Raw genomic sequence first — 24584 nt, 5'->3', positions numbered from 1 at the left:
ATGGGGGGATGGATGTACGGATGGATGAATGGGTGGGTGGATGAAGGAATGGGTGGATAAATGGATGGATGAATGGATGGATGGATGAATGGGTGGATGGATGAATGAATGGGTGGATAAATGGATGGATGAATGGATGGAAGAATGAATGGGTGAATGAATGGGTGGATGAATGGATGGATGAATGAATGGGTGGATGAATGGATGGATGAATGGATGGATGTATGGATGAATGAATAGTTGGATGGATGAATGAATGGGTGGGTGGATGAATGGATGGACAGAAGGGTGGCCGTCCTACTCATTTGATATTTCTTTTTTTTCCTGTATTGCATTTGTGTTTTAACCCAGTAAAATGCTACCATTTAAAACTTGACATTTTTTGAAACTAAAATTGGAATGTTCTTCAATTGTATTTGAAATTTTACTGAAGTTTCTATTTACAATGTGTTTACACTAAGTTACAAGTGTTGAACATTGTAGCCAATCATAGAGATGTTTTTTTGAGTTCTTGAATGAAATGGCTGGACACGAGTATAAATTCAAATTAAACTAATATCACTTGTTCTTTGACACGAGTTTCCTGCAAGTAGTGCCGCATCTTCACAATCTCCAGATCCAAAAACAAGTGAAGAAGCAGCAACGAATGACAGAAAATTGCTTACGCATATGTAAGCTAACGTGATCAAACATTCAACAGCATATAAATCTAAACTGCCTAATGTTACTGAATGAAATGTTCCCCATGATTGTGGCCAACCTAAGGCACACCTATGCAATAACCATGCTGTCTAAATCAGCATCTTGATATTTGACACCTGTGAGTTGGATTGATCATCTCAGCAAAGGAGAAGTGCTCACTAACACAGATTTAGACAGATTTGGGAACAATTTTTGAGAGAAACAGCTCTTTTGTAAACATAGAAAAAGTCATATCTTTGAGTTCAGCTCATGAAAAATGGGGGTAAAAATAAAAATGTTGCATTTATAATACTGTTCAGTGTATTCAACAGTATTATTGATGCGACTGCAATGACACTGTTGTATGAGAACTGAACTGAACTGTTTCCTCCAGGGCTGCTTTACAGATGAAATAATCTCATTATCACAATGTACTGAATCAACACTTAACTGAACAATGACACTATTGTCCTTTTAGAGCTGTTTTACAGCTGAACTGTGAAGCTGCATTGGAACAGTCTGTATCATCTAATCCAGTCCTTCAGCATTATTTGAGAACTACAGATGTGTGTGTTGGAGCAGGTTCGGGACAAAACTCTGCAGGATTGTGGCTCCCCTGATTTAGACCGTAGTGACAGCCAGAATTGAAACAGGTCTTAATATTTTGAGTAATGAATATCTAATAAGGTAAAATTGCGTGAGATATCCTTCCAACTTTTCTTCTGACCATATGTCACCAAATTTCAATTTATTGAATGGTTAACACCAGATCAGCTTAGCAGTTCACTGACCTTTTTTTGTTGGAAAGAATGATCTGTGAATTTATATTGGTTTTCAATGGGGGATTTGTAAATGCATTTTTTGGGAGAAAACTTTTTAGATTTTTGTTTTGGTGTGAAAATTTAGAGATAGATCCTTGGGGGTAAGATGACCCACTCATGTTTTAGATTCTACTACCTTTAGGAAATGTTGCACATACATGTCTACTAACTCTCAGCCTCAGAGCATTAGCTAAAAGTTTATTAAACTGTTAGGGGTTGGGTTAGTAGAATAAGTTCACTTATAGTTGAAATGTTACTTATAGTCAATATAATGTCAAAAGTGGACCATTCAAATAAAGTGTTACCATATTTATTATAATTGAGGGAGCTATTCTTTTTTAAACTATTTTACTAATTTCATACATCTTCTTTAGTCTTCATTATAGGCTATTAAAATGACTAGAATGCATCTCTTGTGACACTGTTATTATTTTTTTTAGTATCAAAATATACATACACACAAAAAATCTATCAACAGTGCCCTTTCTTTCAAAGTAAATTAGCAAATGTATTTGCAAATGTATTTCCTGAAACAATATATTAATTGACGCACCATCGTCATCATCCTGTGCCTGTCATGTTGCAATAAATGCAGACTGTTTTTAACAGGTTAATTAAAAACATTAGCACTATAGTGTGAATTTTATAAAATTGATTCTCAATATACATTTAGGAAACTTTATACAACTGGTAGAAAGAAGTGATGCTTTGCAGACACTTTATTACACAAATAACATTGTTACTGAAAATAGTTTTCTTGCAATAAAACCTCATTATCACAACAAATATCAGACACATCTCACATTAGCTTTGAAAACGTAGTAAATACAGCCTTAAATATGTAGTCATCTTTTTTTCTTATTCTTTTTTAAGATGCCAAAAAAAACCTAAACTCAAATCACAGTAGCAGCTCTTAAATATGTGGCACATCTGTAGTAATATATAGGTGCTGCGGAAGGCGAAACACGTAAAAGGCACAAACATACAGAAAAGTTATGACACAAAATGCCTGGATCAATTATATATTAATTGCACTGCTATCAGATTGATGAATTATTGGAAGAGATTGACTAGCTGTTCATCATTAAAACTAAATAAATAATCTACGTTTACCCTCCTGTTAAAAAAAATTATAATCAAATGTCTTTATCCTCAAAATGACCAGTGCTTTGTATCTCCACGTGGTCCCTTAAAATCATAAATTAAAGTGGCAGTCGTAGGTCTCAAAGAGAAAGTTTTCACACAGAAGATAAAATGTTTCAGCAGCCGATACAAACGATTACAGGGGTGCTTACAGTAGGTCCTGACAGCGCTAGCAGAAGACACTCTTTAGGACGTGGACGCTGGTGGAGGCGGAGCAGAGTACTCTTCGTTCTCAGAGTCGGTCCCGTCCTCTTCGTCCTTCTCCAGGTCGCTGCCTTCTGTGCTGAGCCGGTCGAAGCCGTGCCGGGTGTAGCCTTTGTGGGAGGCGAAGAAATTCCCCAAGTTCAGGCCTCCTGCAGCTTTACCTGTGGATGAGACGGACAGAAAGAGGGTTACTCAAAACCGAAAAATACAAACTAAACTGCTGAATGAGAACTAACGGACGCACAAGAACAAATCTCATTGGTTTGAACTTCCATTTACCATGTTTGATGCGCTGTGTGTATGTGCAGTGATCACTCTTTATATGGGAATAAAAGCCTAAATTCAATCTGTTCATCATGTACAGCAAGTCTCTTTTGAAGACTTGGATTATTCATATGGAATTATTTTACCTTCTCTTTATGAAAGTTTTACAGTGTCAGAGATTTGTGTGAATGATTTCAAACAAAAATGATCTTGATTTGTTTTGTGAAGATGGTTTGGAACGACATGAGAGTGAGTAAATGATGATAGAGTTTTGACTAAGTTGAATTATCCCTTTAATTTTGTAAAGTTATCACAAATCTGTTTTTTGAGAAAATCAACTGAAAAAATGATTTTAGCACAAGGCTGTAATATAACAAATATGTTCTGACTTTCACATTTTGTATAATTCTTCCAATAGTGTACTTATAAATAAGATACTTTAGTTAATATAACTGAATACTTTACTGATAGCGGTAAACTTGTCGAAAAATATGGTAAAATATAGAGTTATCTAAACCAGGGTTATAATAACTCACAAAAAAATATGGAAAAAAAAAATATTCATATTTTATTTCAGCTAGCTGACACGGCAACATTTCTCATTTTTGTTTAGTTAAAGTTAAAGTACTAAAATAATTCAAACAAACTAAAACTTCATAAAAACAGTAGATTTATTTAAAAAACTAATAAAAATTACAAAAAGTAATTTTTGAAAATATTCACATTGTAAGTGTTATTTTTTGGATTGTTACCGCAGCTTTTTTGCACATAAGAGTATATTTTGAGAAACGTTATATGTTTCATGCTAATATTTATATATCTGAAACACAAAGTAAAGATGTAAAATCAGATTGGACTTCAGCAGTGTGGTTTCGTCCCGCACTGAACCGGCCACAAGAAAGGATCCTGACACACACACATTTCTGTTTAAGAAGCAAGATGACCATGATGTCAATAATCCCTCTTACCTCTGATTTTACCCAAGATTCCACCTGTAGATCCTGATGGCTCCATCTTCACTTGACAATCTTCTTAAAAGCAGAAATGGATCAAAAACTATCCGACATACAACACATGGCATGAACAAGACTGTCATGGACAAATTCCACAATTACCACTGTACATCCTGCCCTTCCTCCAGCGGATGAAGACCCCGATGGCGATCACAAACACCAATGGGATGAGGAGCAGAGTGGTGATGACAGCAGGTGACACGCCCTGAGCGCTCTGATTGGCCACGCTCGGGAGCTTCTCCTTCTGCTGGTTCTCCTCAGGAGCTGCCAGCGGCTGCTGATGCTTTTCCTGCGCCAGCTCCTCCATCTTCTGCTCCGGCTGCTCCAGCTTCTGCACAGCGGCCACCGCAGACAGGGCTGGAAGCTTGGGCAATGGCTTCAGATTGGCCTGCACAAACGTTTCTGTTTCTAAAACACAAGAGAAGAACCAGTGGAATATTGATTACCGATTCAAGGGAATGCTTAACTGTTATGAAAACAGGTTAAATAGACTACTTTTGGTAGTTTAACCCATGAAGTCAATCATAGAATTTTAATCGTAGAATAATAATATTTTTTTATTTATATAGCGCCTTTCCAACACCCAAGTTCGCTTTATGAAGACAGATTAGGGAACAGAACCAAATAAACATTAAAGCAAAATACACATACCAAGGGCAGAAAGTATTATACAGAAGTCACTTACAAAGTTATGTTAAAAGAGGGATTTAAACATTTATCATATTAATAACAAGGTACAATGCACAGACCAATCACTGACAGGGGCGGGTGTGAGGTTTTGCGCTCGTGCACGGCTACACGCGGAGGTGGAGCAGAAGAAGCAGAAGCCAGCATCTATCAACAAACCCCTGTCAGTGATTGGTTGGAACACTATTTATTTTGGAGTGGTTTGTGAACCCAATTGTTTTTGTGTGCAGATCTCAGAGCCTAGACGCGTTTTTTGACGGCCTGATTATGGAGCGGGCAGCTAGCGGATTGTTAGGAAAGATTACATGAATGTAATCATTTATCTTTGGGCCTGAAATGGCAGATACAACCTTTAAACAAAAGAGTGGAATCAATGAGAACGCCGTATGTCGTAGAGGGCATTATCAAGTCACCATCCAAATCTATCAGTTGACCAGATGATTTAGATATCAGATTTAGAGACGATCAATATTTACCCAAGTTAAAAAGCACCTATTATGCCCCTTTTTACAAGATGTAATATTGGTCTCGGGTGTCCCCAAAATGTATTTGTGAAGTTTCAGCTCAAAATACCCCACAGTTAATTTATTATAACCATTTTAAAATGTCATTTTAGGGGCCTGTTTTAAAATGAACGGTTTTGGTCTATACCACCTTAAATGCAAATGAGCTGCATATCCCCGCCCTGCCTTTGGAGGAGGGCGTCACTTGCAGACCTATGGCAGTCGGGAAGCAGAAGGGCTGAGAGAGTGAGAAAGAGTACTCACTGTCATTCAGCCGTACATGTTTGAATTGGAATATATAAATAGTCTCTGATCAGACCCAGATGACGAAGAGACTCCGGCAGAATAAACACAAATGAGAATGGACCAGGACATCTCGGTATGGTTTTTTGATACATTTATGTACTTATAGAGTTGTAATCACGTCCCCTTTGAAATTATAGATGTGCAACACACACACACACACACAAACACACAGACACACACAAACACTAACGTTGGCGCAATTTTTTGAAACTACATACACATTCTGTGATAAAGTTTGCTACATACAAGCGAAATTACATTTATGCGAGGGACCTGTTGCGTCATGTTTACATTACTTGTCATACAGGTGCTTCTGTGGCAAATGTGAGAAGATAGTTAACTTACAGAACAACAACATATATGCAGTTTTTAATACGATTTCTTTAAATATATATATATATATATATATATATATATATATTTATAAACGTGTGATTACACACTATACAAACAAGGTTTAAATTATATACACAGACATCCTACGACGACGACAACAACTTTAGACACATTTGTTGTTGAATTAGCTGACATCGACTGAAATGACTATTTACTCAAAAATCATAACTTACACTTACTGGAGGTGACGTTGGATCGCAAACAGTAGACGACGATCTACAGTTGAGGATTAACTTTGAAGCAAGACCTGCTTTGAATTGACCCTCGTTCACAAAACAATCCGTCAGAAAATGATTTGCTCAAACATAAACTTATTCACGAAGGAAAGGCGCCACTTAAACTTCCAAAAATACAATACATCCACTGTGTTTTCAGTGGCTCTGGTGTCAGAAATAAGTGAAAACTACTATGTATGTCATTATTACATCCCATCCCACAACATAACACTTATGATTCTAGGAGACATTACCGGCTGTCGTTGAAACAATGGAGGATGATGTGTACAGATCAGGCGAGGTCTATGCCACAACCACACTGTCAATCAACCCCCTTGCTCAATTCTATGTCACAAAGAGCTGAATCTTAGAACAGCTCGTCCTGAGGCAGTGCAGATGATTTATTGAGATTGTAAAAAAACCACTGGGTGGATTTTTATCATTCTAGGGTGGTTTCGCTCACACACTGCCAACACACATTTCTGTTCAAACACCATGTAAAATTGAATTTTCCATAATAGGTGCCCTTTAAATTTAAGGTAATTTGCTCAAGCCAAAGCTTGAGTTCCTTGACACAAGTTGTTACTGTAGGCAGAGGAAACACTGAGGTGGGAGGTGTGCTAATTTAAATCTGAATGTCATCAGCATAACAGTGGAAGTTAAACAAATTAATAATTTGTCTAACATATAAATAGTGAAAAGAAGAGGGCCCAAGACAGAACCTTGAGGGACACAACTGATGGATTTGGTGGATGATTTGTGCTTCTGGTATATAACAAATTGTGGCCTCCCTGTCAAACTAATTGTTGCCTCTCTGAGGAAAACCATTCAAAGGCTGTGCCAGTAATTCCAATTGCTGAAAGCCATGACAGGAGTATTGTATCTCATGACTAACAGTGAGCTGAGGTCTAGCAGAAGGAGAGCGCCAGAATCAGAAGATAGGAGGTCATTAAGAGCCTTAACCAGGGATGTTTCAGTACTGTGTAACAGACGAAAGCCAGACTGGAAAGGTTATGTGCAGTTAAATGAGGTTCAGTGTACTTGGCCTGATGGTTGCAGGATGTGTTTGACATAAGGCTCAGAGGCACAATATGCCCTTTGTGAAGGTTTCATTGCTTCATTGATGACATACTAAGATCATTATTTCAAGAGCAGCAATGAAACCTTCACAAAGAGCATATTGTGCCTCTGAGCCTTATGTCAAACACATCCTTCAACCATCCGTGATAGGAAAGGTACACTGAACCTCATAGTCCTTTTTTAATGCAGTGTATGTGTTTCCCGCCTGTCTTGGCCAATCACAAGTAGTGTGTTTTCTCAAGTTCAGCACCAAAATGAGAGTTTAATTTAGAAATGTTTAAAATTTCCAATTGGTAAATATAAATCCCTTAAATGTAACATCAAACTTTTAGTAATTAACAAATTATTCACCAAAATTCTCTGCTCTGGTCTGAGAACTGGGATTAGCATTAGGCTAGTACAACCGCAGTTTGTATACGCTCTTGTTTCGGAAAATCAGTCTCTATGACATCACGCACATCGTTACAGACAACTAGCGCTGATTGGTCGGGAAACAACGGGTAGTCTGGCATTTCCACGACATGACAAGAATTTTGTAGTCCAAATCACACAATCTGACACAGTGATGTGACATTACCTTCAATTTCTTGAACCTCAATTCCACCTTTTTTAACGGAGCGATGTTCTGCTTCTGAAATGAGGAAAAAAAATCTTCAAGCTTAATTTTTTGATGTCAGAACAGACAAAAAGCATAGCTTTTCTCATGTAGGCCTACATATTTTTTATTTGAAATGTTATGCTGCTATGTTCACATATAGTTATATTTATTATAACTTACTTGAAGACGGAACAAACTTCATTACAGAATCTGATGCTGCGTCTCCAACAAAGACGCTCCCATCAGCTGTAACAACAATGTCATGTGGTAATTTAAATTCCTGAAGGAAAAACAGAAGGAAACGATTTCAGATTCAGAACAAAATATAACAATGGGTAAATAGATCCATAACAAGACATTCTATTTTGTTGCAGCAATACGGAATAATGCTAAAATTGCTTGTTTTTCCTCATTTGGTAAATCGCTGTGGCTGAAAGCAACTACTAAACGAATAAATGTGAATGTAAAACGTAAAGAGTAGAGAAACCTGCTATAACTAAGATATTTGCTTATTGGCATGAAAATAAATCCTAAAGAAAGATGTGAGCACTACTTCTTTATACTTGATTATACATCATCATCACTCTTCTTTAAATCAACAAAAAAGACAAGCTTTAAAGGCGCAGTAAGCGATTTCTGAGAAAAGCTGTTGATATCTAAAAGCCCTACCCAAAAGCTATCTTTATAGCTCCGCCCCCCTATTCATGAACAAGCTATGCATGGTACGCAGGCACCTCCGCCCTAATGAATGGACACACCCCCTAATGTTGATCAGCTACTTTGTTGTGTTGCTCGGTTCGATCCACTTTCAACAGAAATGGCTTATTGCAACTTTAAATCAGACACAAAGCCACAAGGTTGTCTGATGAGAATGAGAAGGCAAGAGGATGCTAGTATTCTACCAAGTGTGTCTATCTGTTCTGCATACCATTTTTCTCCCCCACCAATAAATTATATGAATTTATCCTCTTATTTGCAGACATAACGTGTCATCAGCCTCTAATCTGAACTTGTATGTTCTGCTAAAGCCTCAACCGTTTGTCACGCACCGCTTTGACCTCCACATGAAGAGTTGCAGGTAACATACACATACAAGGTCAGTCTCCGAGCGAGCGACACCCATGTAATCTAATGCAAATAATGTAATCAATGGCTGTACTTTGTACGGCCAATGAGTTGAAAAGGGTGAAACAAAGTTTTTCCTATACATGTGCTGTTAACAACTAACAACTCTCAGCAAAATCACTGCTCCCATCATGAATAGCGTTTCATGCTTGTGTTGTGCTTAGCAGGATTGTGTAAATATCAGCACCTGTGTGTCTGGACTGAAGGCATCCAGGATTTCCTTGGTTGAATAACTGATAACAAACCCTTGAAGAGGAGCAGCCGGCCCATACGGGGATTCTCCATTCACCGCGTAGATGAGACCGCCTGAAACAACACATGAGTGCATGACTGCAGAGTCTACATTACTACGCCGTTGGGTTTAGCATCAGTCATCTAAGGATTTGTATTGACATTATAGATCAAAGTCCATGTGATTTCACATGGTTAGGATTGAGATGCTCAGTGAACTATTGAGCTTTATGAAACTAATGACATTAAAGGAGCAATGTGTGATTTTTAGTGACATCTAGTGGTTCGGTTGCGAGTTTGCACCAGGTTTGCACTAAGGGCTCAGCCCACTGCTCACCCCTCCCTTTCGAAGAAGCTACGGTTGCTAAAACGGGACAAACATCTCGTCGGCTGAGACAGCAGAGAATAGCCAGAGTAAGCCAAGAGTGTGTAACATTGTCACTGTTTCTGTACCACAGTCCATTATAAACCACATCATGGATACTGTTTACAAAGCCATAGTCAGGTGAGGATCAAGGGTTTTAATATATAATTTAATATAATAATAGTAATCAGCTGATTGTCTCACAAACGTAACCAGCAGCACATTTCTCCACACATACTGTAGCAAACCCATAATACAGCGAGGGAGCAGCTATATATTTTTTCTAACAGGGTAGTAATAGTTTAGCTGGCTAATATGAGCTGTTACTGTGGCTGAGCTGGGACGCGTCCGCATCGCATGAGTCCAAAGGTCGGAAGTGCGCGCGCTGTTACAATCATGTCATCTCCGCATCCCATAGATACTATTTACTACACACAATAGGCTTTTTTCTCTGATTTTGAAAACTCTTCGTGATCGACTTTAGTGATCTAAAAGTCTCTATCGACGGCTTAGTGATTCCTGTAACGTACTGTTTTACGGTTAATGACATGAACACTAATCATCAGCTGTCTCACGAAAGTAACAGCACATCTATCCCCAACATAACAAACCCATAACACAGCGAGGGAGAACTAAGTTACATGAAACAATCCCAACTACATATTTTACACCACTCACAAGGGAAAAGTCACTACTCACGGAGTGTAAGGCTAGCTTCCAGCTTTCCGCTACTTCTCTTTCAAGGTAGTGATGAAACGCGTTCTGTAGCGCTGTTTGTTCGCGTTCGGCTACGGTAGGAATATGACGTCACAACATGGCGACCTTCATAGAAGGGGATTCCCGCGGTTATGGAGCTATTAATGTCTCATTCTAAGGTAATAAAAACATTACGGTTAATTAAGTAAGTTCTTTATACACCACTGAAAACATAGTTATGGATGTCATATTGCATTTCTGTTAATAGATACTCATCTTTTTTACACATTGCACCTTTAAAATCTACATGTTCAATCGTTCTTTATTTACTCATACCAAAGTCTTTCTTCTGCTGAACGTGAAGGGGAACATATAGCAGCAAGCGGCGATACGTGGCCAAGCATGAGAGTAGCAGATCAGTTACACAAACATTTCACCGGACATAGCATCCCTGGTGAGCATTTTAGGAAAAGCCATGAAAATCCTAATGTAGAATCATAACATAACACTGCTAATAACTGCAATATCCAGTAGGTGTCATGGTCATCCAATTAATAGGAAATTGTCAGGGCATTGGGACATTTACACATAAAGTTGTGTGTCAATGTGTCAAGGACTTCCTGAGTAGATCAAAATCCTGCAGCTTTTCTGGAATTCTAATAAGATAATCTGACACAGATTTGGTGAACGGAGGTATATTCAATGGACTTTATGCACAGCTGCACTACTTTCTGAACTTAAAGGGTTAGTTCACCCAAAAATGAAAATTAAGTCATTAATTACTCACCCCCATACTGTACCAACCCCGTAAGACCTTCGTTCGTCTTCGGAACACAAATGAAGATATTTTTGATTAAATTTGAGAGCTGTATAACTACCACATAGGCTCCTAAAGGACTGCCTCTTGACGGCCCAGAAAGTCAATGAAGAAAATGTTTAAATATCCCAAGTGACTACCGTGGCTCAACTATATGTTTATCAAGCGACGCGAATACTTTTTGTTAGAAAAAACAAACAAAAATAACGAGTTTATTCGACTATTTCTTTTCTTCCTTGTAGGCCAGAAAGAGACTTCCTTAGATTTCCACGACGCATGCGCGAGATTTGCGATCTGCTCACACCAGCTTACACTACTTCAGATCGCAATTCTCGCGCATGCGTCGTGGAAATCTAAGGAAGTCTCTTTCTGGCCTACAAGGAAGAAAAGAAATAGTCGAATAAACTTGTTATTTTTGTTTGTTTTTTCGCACAAAAAGTATTCGCGTCGCTTGATAAACATAGTTGAGCCTCGGTAGTCACTTGGGATATTTAAACATTTTCTTCATTGACTTTCTGGGCCGTCAAGAGGCAGTCCCTTAGGCAGCCAATGTGGTAGTTATACAGCTCTCAAATTTAATCAAAAATATCTTCATTTGTGTTCCGAAGACGAACGAAGGTCTTACGGGGTTGGTACAGCATGGGGGTGAGTAATTAATGACTTAATTTTCATTTTTGGGTGAACTAACCCTTTAAGCCAGCTCTTTAGCCGTTTCTCAATATGCGTACTTGTCTGTACTTGTGTTCTTGTGGACTTATGAAACGTCATCAGTCGCTGCCGAAGTACTGTTCCAATTCAAAGTTCGCATCTAGCCAAGTCCACTTTAAATCCCCAGATGTGTTCTTGATCCGCCCTGTTTACCGAGGATGCATCGAGAGGTGACTTGTGTGGACTTGAGATAGCCAGGTAACCCAGAATGCACCTCGCACCAACCAGCAAGCGTCAATCGGAGAGGAGAAAGTCCGTGAAATATCAAAATACTACTGTTATTGAGTCATGAAATGTAATTTTAAGAGTGTTTCAGGCGAGAATGTGGTTGTTTAAATCTCAAATCTGTAGTTTATTTATAAAGATAGCGCCTATCTGAAAAATGCATCTGACGTTTTCGGAGTTCTGATATCCAAGCCTTCAGCGGACACTCAGCGAGATCAACCCCGACTGGAACAGCTTATCCTCGGCTAGTGCTTCTGACGTTTGCCGCCGGCTCTGATCTCTCTAGTCTAGTGGATAAATCTTGACGTATAATTCGTCTTGTGCAAGTCTATCTTTGGTCTCATTAAACTATAGTTTGTTCCATGGCGCAAAAAAAAAAAAAAAAAAAAAAACAGTTTGAGGTTTCATGGCTATTTAACTTCAACAACTTTTTTTTATATTATCTTCACTATATGAACAATAAAATAAAATGACATAACCCTGTCTCTGTTTGATAAATGTCAATAAAAATCAATGTTTCATATTTTTAAAATGAAAACAAAAATATCATGTTCATTTTGTTATAAATATATGCAGTGAAGAGAATCGCGTTGCCTGAACCACATGGCCATTAGGCTATGTTGTTTTTTGTTAATGAAAAGAGTCAGAGGGGTGTTTTATAACATATTTCGTTTTATTGTTGACGAAAAGATGCAGAGTTGTAGCAAATTTCGTTTTATTGTTGCCTAAAATATAGAGCAGAGCGTGCTGAGTGACGCGATCAAGTACGCTCTGTTCCATTTGCAGAAGAACCGGACTTGCGTCCTCGCATCCTCGGGAGTTCGCTCTCCGGAGTCGAACTTGCAAGTCTGAACTACCAAGGACGCAAGTCCGAAGTCTGCGTACTTGGTATTGAGAAACAGCCTTTGTTTCCTGTCTGCCATTATTGGCCAAATTGATTAATCCAGGTGTGCCTGACCTCAGTAGTCATGGCAACAATAATCAGACACACCTGAATTAATCAATTTGGCCAATAATGTCAGACAGGAAACAAGGAGCTGGCTTAAGTTCAGGAAGTAGTGCAGTTGTGCAAAAAGCCCATTCAGCATCAGCTAATGAATCAGTAGGAAAAAAAAACGACGTTTCTAGACCACACAGGTCTAGAATGAATGCAACTTCGCCATTTTTGCCATGTAGAGCTAGACAGTTCGAAGCATGACTCAAGACTCCAACAAGTCTTTGTGCTTTTGGAAAAAGACACAGTTTCCAAAATTTCTCCTTTTGTGTTCCACTGAAGAAAGTTATACAGGTGTGACATGAGTACATTATGAAAAACTATTCCTGTGGCGCTGCAGTCTGATTTCAACTAGATATTTTTATGACAACGTAATAAGTCAGATTTATCATGCTCTCTGCATGCATACCTTGGACAGGCGAGTATGCGATGGCAAATACTTCTCCTCCAAACACGTCTTTTTTGATCTCCTTCACAAACTCGCCAGTCTCTGCCATGAAGCACTGAATCCGTCCGTTGTCCCGATCGGCCACACACAGCTCCCGTTTATCCGGCAGGAATGCCAGGCTGTGCGGGATCCTGAACGGGAAACGCCGCTTTCTGTCCGAGGAGCCTATGCCAGCAGCAAAAAAAAGTCTTAAGGCTAAACCATCCAAACAGTGTTCTGAATATCAACCAAATGTTGGATGTTCTGCCTTCCTGATTCAATTCTAGTTAAGCTGAATCATGACTTGCAGCAATAGCACAGTATTGTTAATTGTAAATGTTTTGTATCACTGTAATATCATGTCTGATAAAATATTGTGCAAGGTGTACCTGCTCCCCAGTGTGAGATATATTTGCCCTCTGGTGAGAACTTGAGGATCCTGGAATTGCAGTATCCGTCCGAGACGAAGATGTTTCCAGTGACAGGGTCCACGGCCACATCTGTTGGTTGGCAGAAATGATTCTTGTCGCTTCCTGGTTCAAAAGCTTCTCCCAGGACCAGAAGCTGCTGATCTGTGCCGCTACTGCTCAGCTTGAACACCTAGATATGGAGAAAGAATGCTTCAATCGCACCAACTTAAGTCCAAGTTAACAATATATATATATATATATATATATATATATATATATATATATATATATTTTATTTATTAAGTTCAGGGTTATTTTACATTTGATTACTTTCTGTACCTGAATACTTAAAAATCTTAAAACTATTTGTTTCAATCGTATATTTTTTGCAATTGGTATTTTTTAATTTGTTATTTTCTTTTAATAACTGAGTGTTCACTTGTCTTTAATAATGCTTGACATTTATATTAGTCAGGCTAGTTGTTCTTCCATGGTATTTTTAAACCAAGGGCAAACGTTCCTAATGTAAGAGTTCTTTAGCCTGCTCATTTTTGTTCTTGATATTCTGCTACAATTAAATGTACTGCAATAAGACTAAATGTGACTGATATCTAAGTTTTTGTTTTGTTTTTTTTAGCTAATTGTAATCGAAATTAGGAATCGATAAGAATCGGAATCGAAAAGCAGAATCGAAATTGTTAAAATTCAAACGATACTCAACCATTGTATCTCGCCTGAACACACCCATATTGAAAATGTGAATTTTGAAGCAGCTTATTTTTGAATAAATAAGCGTCTAATCAGTAATTAGATAAGAAAGTTTGGGATGTGAGTGTGTGCAGTTTACGCTGTAGAACACAACGTCAAAGTATTGCCAAGTACAGGATTTAAACCTCAGGAAAATCTCGAAGGAACTACCGGCAAATTAGACTTCCGAGTCCCGACGTCATCCCTGTACAACTCTATTGGTAAATGTTAAAGGGGTCATGAACTGGCTTTTTATTATATTGTTGTCTGAGGTCAACTTATGACGTTCGCTTGGTTTTTGCATTCAAAAACATCAAAATGAATAACTAATAAGCTATTTTCTACCCTAGATCTGAGCCCAGCTCAGAAACACTCGGTTTTTATTGGCATCTCGCACTGAAGACTTGGAAGTAAACGCCCTCTGCTGTGAGTGGATAACAGTTTTGCATATTATAATGAGTCCCGTCGATGCACTTGGGGGAAACTGTTTTGAAAACGTCCAATGTTGTAAAAATGGCAACCGGAATGATTCGCCCATACATGTTCGACCCAGAGTCCGTGTGTTGCAAAATTCCTGTCAGATCCAATATAGACGGCACAGCACCGTTCTTTACTCTTAATCGGTCAGCAAATCCAGTGATGAAGCGAACAGACGACAACGTTTCACCCTCATCGACTGGAACGTCATTAAAAAAAAAGTGTATCCATGCAGTCCTATTGGAATCCAGAGGAAGCTTATGCAGCGACTGTCTTCTTCCACAACCAGGCTCTGCACAATATTTGGTATTCCTCGGTAGCTGGATCCGGTTTGTCATGATGAGGTAGGCATCTATGTTATTTAGCTATGCGAGTAATGCGCGAATTGGTGGGTGGGGCTAAACCGGCCGCGTTGAAGTAGGCGTTGATCTTCTTCTGCGGGGGTGGTGTTTTATCCTCTTTGACGTCATAGTTCCCCACTTTAAAAAAACGAGTCGTTTGCGGAGCCTAGTGTCAATAAAAGCTTTTATTGGACTAATAAGGACGTTTTCAGTTTTCACTGAAACTTACAGGATATTCTTATAATATGATGACATCTTAGATGTTAAAAGCTCAAGGAAAATTTTATTTCTCAGTTCATCACCCCTTTAAAAGTGCCACAACTTCTATTGTGTATAGCAACACAAAACTAACTGAAGCTTAGTGCCAATTAAAACTAAGAGTTTCCCAATATAATATATGACTTGTACCAAACTAAGCTAATTCAGCCCACCCGCCTAAACCTGGTTTCTCTTCATTTCATTGCACCCTGTTTTCATTTGTATATTAAAGGGTTAGTTCACCCAAAAATGAAAATTAAGTCATTAATTACTCACCCCCATGCTGTACCAACCCCGTAAGACCTTCGTTCATCTTCGGAACACAAATGAAGATATTTTTGATTTAATCTGAGAGCTGGATCACTACTTCATAGACTGCCTAAGGGACTGGCCCTTGACGGCCCAGAAAGTCATTAAAGAAAATGTTTAAATATTCCATGTGCCTACAGTGGCTCAATTATAAGTTTATCAAGCGACGAGACTACTTTTTGTGCGAAAAAAACATACAAATAACGACTTTATTCGAGTATTCCATTACTTCCTTATGGGTGCATTCTTCCTTTTAAGTGCACCTTGTAGTGCGGAAAATACGGTAATTGAAAAGCGTATGTACAACGCGCGTCTTCCTCTGCTTGTAAACAGAAAGTTTTGCGCTTCCAGCTATATCAGCACATCATCTTATACGGTAGGTGGCGGTAAAACTCCTAAGCGGTGAGCAGCCGGTAACAAGAAGTAGTCGAAGAAGAACGTCGTCATCTCAGTTCTCGCGCATGCGCCCATAAGGAAGTAATGGAATAGTCGAATAAAGTCGTTATTTATGTTTTTTTTCCGCACAAAAAGTAGTCTCGTCGCTTGATAAACTTATAATTGAGCCACTGTAGGCACATGGAATATTTAAACCTTTTCTTGAATGACTTTATGGGCCGTCAAGAGCCAGTCCCTTAGGCAGTCTATGAAGTAGTGATCCAGCTCTCAGATTTAATCAAAAATATCTTCATTTGTGTTCCGAAGATGAACGAAGGTCTTACGGGGTTGGAACAGCATGGGGGTGAGTAATTAATGACTTAATTTTCATTTTTGGGTGAACTAACCCTTTAAGATATCTAGCAGTGGGGTTTCTTAAGTTCATTGGAGTGTCCTTACCTGATGAAGTGCTACATCGGTCACCCAGTAATTATCGTTCTTGTCGGTAGTTATTCCATGCGGCAAATAAAACCTGTTCAAACAAACATCTCATTAACAAGCAAAATGACTCAAAAACTAGAAAAACAGTGTTTTCACAGCTTCACTGATTATAAACGGGAGGATTCTACTCTGTCAGATTGCAGTGTGCCGCACCTGTCGACATGGTGCAATAACAGCATCTCATGATGGACTTACATATTTCTCCCTGAAGCCCTGAGCACTCGTCCTTTGACTGGATCCACCGCCATGATGGAGGGCTGCCGGATGGGGCCCAGCTGCTTCTGCTGGTACATGCCTTTCGTATTAAAGGTGCTGCAGGAGAAAAATACTTCATTATACTATAACAGCTCATTGTGGAACAAAAAAAAAAAAACCCCGAAAGAATGCCTGTGCTTTTCATGAGATAACCATAAATGCAGATGGGTGCTGTCTAGCTTCAAATATGGTTAAAAAGCACTGCCAACTTATCATTCATTTTTTTCCAAGTCCTCCAAAATTATATGAAAGATTTGTGTGAGAAAAAAAGGCTGAAGTTAAGCTGTCAAATGACATCAGGCCTGAAATATAGCACACACATCATATGAAACACTTCTATGTTACTTTTGTGTTATATTTGGAACTAAACAGCATTTCTATTGCATAGAGAATAGAAACATGGACCTTCTGCTGAAAATGTGCTCCTCAGAAAGGAGAAAGTCAGAGATCAGGACTTTGTTGAGTAAATGATGACAGATTTTTTTTTTTTTTTACTGGGTGAACTACAATAATAATTCCTCAACGTACTCCCTTCCCCATTTGTGATCTCCTCTGTGGAAAATGATCAGGTCACCCTTAGAGTTGAGAGCCAGACCAGACACCTGTCCCAACTGCAGATCCGCCTCAGGCCAGTCTGACACCTCCACCAGATGGGCACCTGCACACACACACACACACACATTTACTTTAATTCAGGTTTGGATTTGAACATGGAATGAATGAGAAATGAGAAAGAAAAAACATTTAAAATCTGAGGCTTCTAGTTTGCAACAACACAGACATCTATCGAAGCTTTTGATAGTTTTGAGCACCATTGATTCACATAAATGGCTCAGCGGACCACAAAGAGAACTGGCTCATGGGTCTTAAAAAAAATAAAAGACTTGAAAAGAATAATAATAATAATAATACATTTATTATTGATCCACATTGAATAAATAATAACCCGTAGGCAAACTAATGAAAACAGCCCCTGAATAAGTTTGTCCGGAATAATGAGCACATCAGATGGATGCATCAGTGCATCATAATCACACAGAACTGCCCCTCGACTGAGCCTGGCTTCTCCCAAAGCTTTTTATTATTCTCCATTTCTGTCAGTGATGGAGTTTGGGTTCTTGTCACGGTCAACTCTAGCTTGCTTAGTTGGGGACACTTAATATTAATATTCAGCAAAATTATAATATTAATATTCAGCAAAATGATTGATCTGCCTGCACTGACACCATTGTGTGAGAACTGAACTGAGCTGGACGATGACATCACTCTTTCTGGCAGAGCTGCTTTTAGGGATGCACTGATATGACCATTTTGACTTAAACCGATATAAACCGATATATTGGCCGATAAATCTAAATCCACATTTTTGTATAATTTTTGAGTCTGAAACAAAAGTCTCACCATAAAAACCCATGTCCCAAGCACACAATTATATATCATATATCATTATAATTTTATGTAGTCTATATGACAGCACATGTTGCACTAAACTGAATTTTCCTTTTTTGAAGTGATTCCAATCATATTTCAGACGAATCAAACCCATCATGTTGAACAGAGCGCATCTGAAGTGTCTCAGTAAAGTAAACAATACATTATTTATCGGTTTAATATGTTGGCCCGATAATGATAACATTAAAAATAGACATAAATCGTCCGATATCGATATGGTGGGTGACATATTGAGCATCCTTAGCTGATTTAAAGATGAAATGCATTAATTTAGTATTTGGAAATATTTACAATGGAAGTGAATCATTGACTTCAGCTGAACAACAGCCGAAATGCATCATTTTCCTGGTATCTCTGTAAAGCTTCTTTAAAACAATCTGTATTGTATAAAGCGTTATATAAATAAAGGCTTACACCATTAGACGCAACACAATAGAGACACTCTGCATGTGAAATATCATAAGTCAACCTGTACTCGACTTATGTATATGAACACCTTTATGAGCTGAACTCTAGTGGGAAATGAGGAATTAATGTGGATCGCAGGGCACTAAAAACGATACACTAACCACTTATACCACACTCACTTATACTTTAAACTATGCACTTAAACTATGCACTATACAGTTATACTATACACTAAGCACTTATACCACACTCACTTATACTATACCCGCACTTATGCTATAAACTATGCACTTATACGCTCACTTATACTTTAAACTATGCACTTATACTATGCACTATACAGTTATACTATACACTATGCACTTATACTGTGCACTTATACTATACACTTTTACTTTAAACTATACATTATGCACTTATACTATACACTATGCACTTATACTAAACACTTATACTATACACTATGCACTTATCTATACACTATGTACTTATACTATACTATATACTATATGCACTTATACTATACACTTATACTATACACTATGCACTTATCTATACACTATGCACTTATACTATACTATATACTATATGCACTTATACTATACACTATGCACTTTTACTATGTATGAACTATGCACTTATACTACTATATAATATGCACTTATACCATACACTAATACTATACACTATGCACTTATACTATACACTATGCACTTAGACTAAACACTTATACTATACACTATGCACTTATCTATACACTATGCACTTATACTATACTATATACTATATGCACTTATACTATACACTTTTACTATGTATGAACTATGCACTTATACTATACTATATACTATGCACTTATACTATACACTTATACACTATGCACTTATACTATACACTAATACTATACACTTATACTATACACTATGCACTTATACTATACACTAATACTATACACTATGCACTTATACTATACACTAATACTATACACTTATACTATACACTATGCACTTATACTATACACTAATACTATGCACTTATACTATACACTATGCACTTATACTATACACTAATACTATACACTTATACTATACACTATGCACTTATCTATACACTATGCACTTATACTATACTATATACTATATGCACTTATACTATACACTTTTACTATGTATGAACTATGCACTTATACTATACTATATACTATGCACTTATACTATACACTAATACTATACACTTATACTATACACTATGCAACTATACTATACACTAATACTATGCACTTATAATATACACTTTGGACTTATACACTAATAATATACACTATGCACTTATACTATGCACTTATACTATATACTAATACTATACACTAATACAATACACCATGCACTTATACTATGCACTATGTCAAGGGTTGGAAACTACGTGGAGGAATAATCATGTGACAACAGCTAAAAAGGTGTTTTTATTAAATTGAAATAAAGTCCCTCAAACTTGCATACAGATGTTCATTTTAAGATAGGAGCTATAAATAGTATTAGACTGTGAGTTAATAACCTGCCCTAGCACACAAATCTGACAAACCATTGGCGTGACCAGAGGCCCGTGCTCCTATGATTATCCCTCTGCGTGCCTGGATTGCAGACCCGTGACCTTTGTACTCAACCGTCTATTGCACTTTTGAGCTGCATTTTGTTATTTTGGTTTTTAAAGGTTATTTAGTCATTCAAGATGGTAGTCTGATTCCCCGTTCCCTCTGTTACGTAAGGAAAGCTGTGACAGCTGAGTGCAATGAAGTGTCCAAAACTTTGTTTTTCCAGTTCTTCTTTTTGGAATATCAGTGTGATCACACTACTTATACTAAAAACAGCACAGATTTAGAGGACAAGTAGGCAAACTGGGACACACCTAAGGTGTATAGTCACTTTTCAGCAGCAACGCTTCAATGTGACGACACATGTCACATTGTCAAGAAAAAAAGATGGACTGGGTGTAAATTAGTCTTTAAAAACCCTTAATTGAAAAAACTCACAAGTTTAACATCTGACCACTAAACTGCAATATATCAATAACTTGTTCTCTGTAAAAAATTATTAACCTGACAAACACCTAAAGATGTCAATGATATCTATTATTCTGCATTTACAGTGTCCCCAGAAGAAATAGTACATAAGACACACTTCAAACTAAAAAAATATTTATATATGGTCAAAAATTAAGGCAAAAAGTATTTGAGTATCTGTACTAAAAACAACATTTATCTACTTTTTTTGCATATGCCATAATTCTGCAATGGAAGAAGTCTATTAAAACAACCAGGACTCTTCCTAGAGCAGGCTGAACAATGAAACTGATGGCGAGATGGGCCTTGCTGAAAGAGGAGACCAATGGTGCGTTCATGTGCAATGGTAATTATGATAAATACCAAAAGCAGACATGGAAAATACACATGAACACCCCCTCATGTGTTATTTTCCACTGGGCAACTCGTAGAATATTTTGATGGATGAGTTGCTGAGATGAGATAAACTTGGCGACAAAATGGCGGAGAGCACCGCGAGAGTCCTGAATGGTAAACATATATATGATCTAGATATACAGCATATTATTTACCTTTTGAGTTTTGATAAATCATTTTCTTGCTGTTGCAGATGACTTAAGCAATCTAAAATAGTTTTAGCTAAATAACAGGTCTGGATCTCCATCTTTTTTACCACATTACGACAACAAAAGCACTTGAACGCAACACACTGGTAAATACCAGTTCACAAATGGAAAATTTCTTATTTTCCATAGCACGTGAACGCACCACAAGAACCTGCTGGTCACTCTGATTGAGCTCCAGAGATCACGAGTGGAGATGGGAGAAACTTGCAGATGGACAACCATCAATGCAACACTCGTCTGATCTGAGCTATACTGAAGAGTAGCCAGCTGAAAGCCTCCTCTCTGGCCGTGAGAAATTACATTGAAGGTTGACCCACCAACAGAACAAAACGTCCCTAAGCACACAGCCAAAGCAATACAAAAGTGTCTATAGGGATAACTCCCAAACAGAGCCTGGATTTGAACCCATTTTAACCCCTCTTTAGAGACTTGGCTGCCCAAGGATGGCCACCAACCAACCTGACAGAGCTTGAGAGGATCTGCTCAGAAAAATGGCAGAAAATCTCCAAATCCAGGAGTGTCAATTGCATCATAGCCAAAAAGAATTGAGGCTGCATAGTACTAAATACTGAGTTAAGGGTCTGAATATTTGTCTATGTGATTTTTCTTTTCTTTTTTATAAACGAGCAAAGTTATCGCAAAATAAGCATTTTAGGCCTGCAACATTACAAATTGTGAAAAATGAAGGTGTCTGATCGATATTAAAACGTGATGATATTTCTCGCCAAGATAAAAAGCTATCTCACAATATCAGCATTAAGGAGTTGAGTTTGAGTCTTTTACAGCTTATGATAATTCACATTCAAACTGGAACTAAAGTGACAGCATTTTTTGTCAAGATCATGCAAAATACCGGAAGTGGCAGATTCCACGGACGAGAATACATTATCAGACCGTTTTCTGAGGCTGCATGATATATTAAGACCAAAAAAAAGTAACATTATGTAGTTTTTCAACCTTCATAATATATTTCCAAGACCCTTGACGCATCTGCCATAGCAAATAACAAAATGTAACTGTTTTACGGCATATGTCACTTCCCTCACTACTTCCTCAAATTCAGATGCGAGTAACCAACCAGCGTTTGTTTTCCGTTTGCTTTTGTCATGGCCGAAGTGGTAAAAAAAATAAGAAGAGAAAGGTTTTGTCTGAGGAGACATGGAAGAGGAAAAGGCTGAGTGATAAAGCAAGAGGCCGGGCAAGGATCAATATTGGGCCAGTGTTTGAGGGGGAGGAGGGGTTCCTCAACGATGCTGACTTTGCCGTCATGCTGTTGGACTAGTAAGTATATTGCTTGCGTAGCCTACTATCTCTAGTTTTTCTAATTTGTTGTCTGCCTGGCTATGTTACGGAAACTATCTGGTGCTCCGTTTATCTTCATGAATCAAGTAATGCTAGTAGAGGAGAGAATTATCAATCTGGTAGCTAGTAAACAGTAACATGCTAGTCTAACATGTTTAGCATGCTATCGATAGCATTCTCGTTTCCGATTTGAGCATTGCAATCGATGACTTTCAAATCGCAAATGTTTGAGTTAAAAATATTAATGCCGTGCTGGATCAACAGCGAGTGTGAGCGTGAGCGTGCGCGTGCGCCAATAGGATGCGGTAGGCTAAATTATTGACGAAAGCGGTAATGGACAATTCTGCTTCCAACCAGTAGGGCGAAAGTTACTTGGTGTTGCTTTAAAAAGTCACAATAAAGCATAGTACTAATTGTGAAGACACAAACGCTGTGATTAAATTAAACATACAGTATATGCACTGTTGTATTGTTCTCATTTACATGCAAGGAGCACGTCTCAGCAGCTCCAAACTCCAGCTCAGCATCTGCTGTGAGTCTGATTATAATGTTCATCTGGGAATGCAACGTGCGCCATTTCACCAGATTTGTAACGTAATGCTAATTAAACACGCTAATACAGGAGAAAACATCAGTATGTCTCTAAATATGCAAATTGTTGTTCAATTTGAGCCAATTTCAAAATAAAAGTCTGTGTGGCAAGTATTCGCTGAGTTTTGGTTAATATTTTTCACGCGTTTCAAAAAGATGTTCACAAGCAAATAACAGTACGCTACAGTTTTGAAAATTTCCAGATACATTTTTTTTTTTTTTTTTAATGGCCGATGGTTTCTCTAAATAAGACCCTATTCCTCAGCTGGGAACGTGCAGAGCCGTTTGAAGCTCTTCATAGCACTTTGAAACTGCATTGATTTGGACTTCAAAATGTTGGTTGCAATTGAAGTCCATTGTGTGGAAAAAAATCCTGAAATATTTTCCTCAAAAAAAATAATTTCTTTTCCACTGATGAAAGAAAGACATGAACATCTTGGATAACATTGGGGTGAGGAAATTATCAGGACATTTTAATTTTGAGGTGAACTAATCCTTTAAGTTGTTACCACTGCTTCCATGCCAGCGTGTTCATCAACCCCATAGGGTTAAACCTGTGTTTTGATGTTAGAAATTAGAGTGGCAGTAGCATTTCTATCATAAAGAAGTGTCCAAATATGAAAGGTATATTTAAATGAGGTGTTGTTTGGCCACAATTGATCATGCTGTAGAGTGTAACAACAATCATATTATAATATGTAATGTACAGAAGTTGAATACTATTTATAGTGTATTACATTATGTATTTTTACAGTGCTGTTTAGTAAAACCATATGATTACGACATTTTTTTGCATTTTGTGACTTTCAGTCGAATAAAAGACTATTTTTCCAGTCATGTTTTGTCAAAACTTCTAGAAAATAGTTTTAAAACCATTCTCGTGAACCCAATAACTGAATGTTTTCCGAATGCACTTATGTATGCTTGTGTACTCAAGAACAATCGTTCAGTGAAATCAACTTCAAGGAAACCTGACCAAATTCATTGATGTCTCAT

The 24584-nt window shown here is 37.8% G+C and overlaps 1 protein-coding gene across 6 annotated transcripts in view; it reads right to left on the bottom strand.

Moving 5' to 3' along the window:
* Nucleotides 1–2203: 2203 nt before the first annotated feature.
* The window catches only part of pam (peptidylglycine alpha-amidating monooxygenase), a 63408-nt gene continuing 41027 nt past the window's right edge, over nt 2204–24584 (bottom strand). For 4 of the 6 annotated variants that reach the window (XM_039678073.2, XM_039678071.2, XM_039678075.2 and 1 more), the window contains 11 exons: nt 17700–17829; nt 17112–17228; nt 16875–16947; nt 13888–14098; nt 13481–13684; nt 9224–9342; nt 8092–8191; nt 7891–7944; nt 4229–4534; nt 4082–4144; nt 2204–3010 (listed from right to left, as the gene is read on the bottom strand). In XM_039678073.2, coding sequence (XP_039534007.2) covers nt 2832–3010; nt 4082–4144; nt 4229–4534; nt 7891–7944; nt 8092–8191; nt 9224–9342; nt 13481–13684; nt 13888–14098; nt 16875–16947; nt 17112–17228; nt 17700–17829 — 1556 coding nt within the window. In that variant the 3' untranslated portion in view covers nt 2204–2831. The remainder of the gene's footprint in view (nt 3011–4081; nt 4145–4228; nt 4535–7890; nt 7945–8091; nt 8192–9223; nt 9343–13480; nt 13685–13887; nt 14099–16874; nt 16948–17111; nt 17229–17699; nt 17830–24584) is intronic. The other 2 variants (XM_039678074.2, XM_089126516.1) reach the window with 1 other exon arrangement.

This window comes from Pimephales promelas, chromosome 23, assembly GCF_988280905.1.
Source record: "Pimephales promelas chromosome 23, fPimPro1.hap1.1, whole genome shotgun sequence".
Lineage (NCBI taxonomy): Eukaryota > Metazoa > Chordata > Actinopteri > Cypriniformes > Leuciscidae > Pimephales > Pimephales promelas.
The sequence above is the reverse complement of the archived record's forward strand: the minus strand, read 5'-3'. Positions and strand labels throughout refer to the sequence as shown.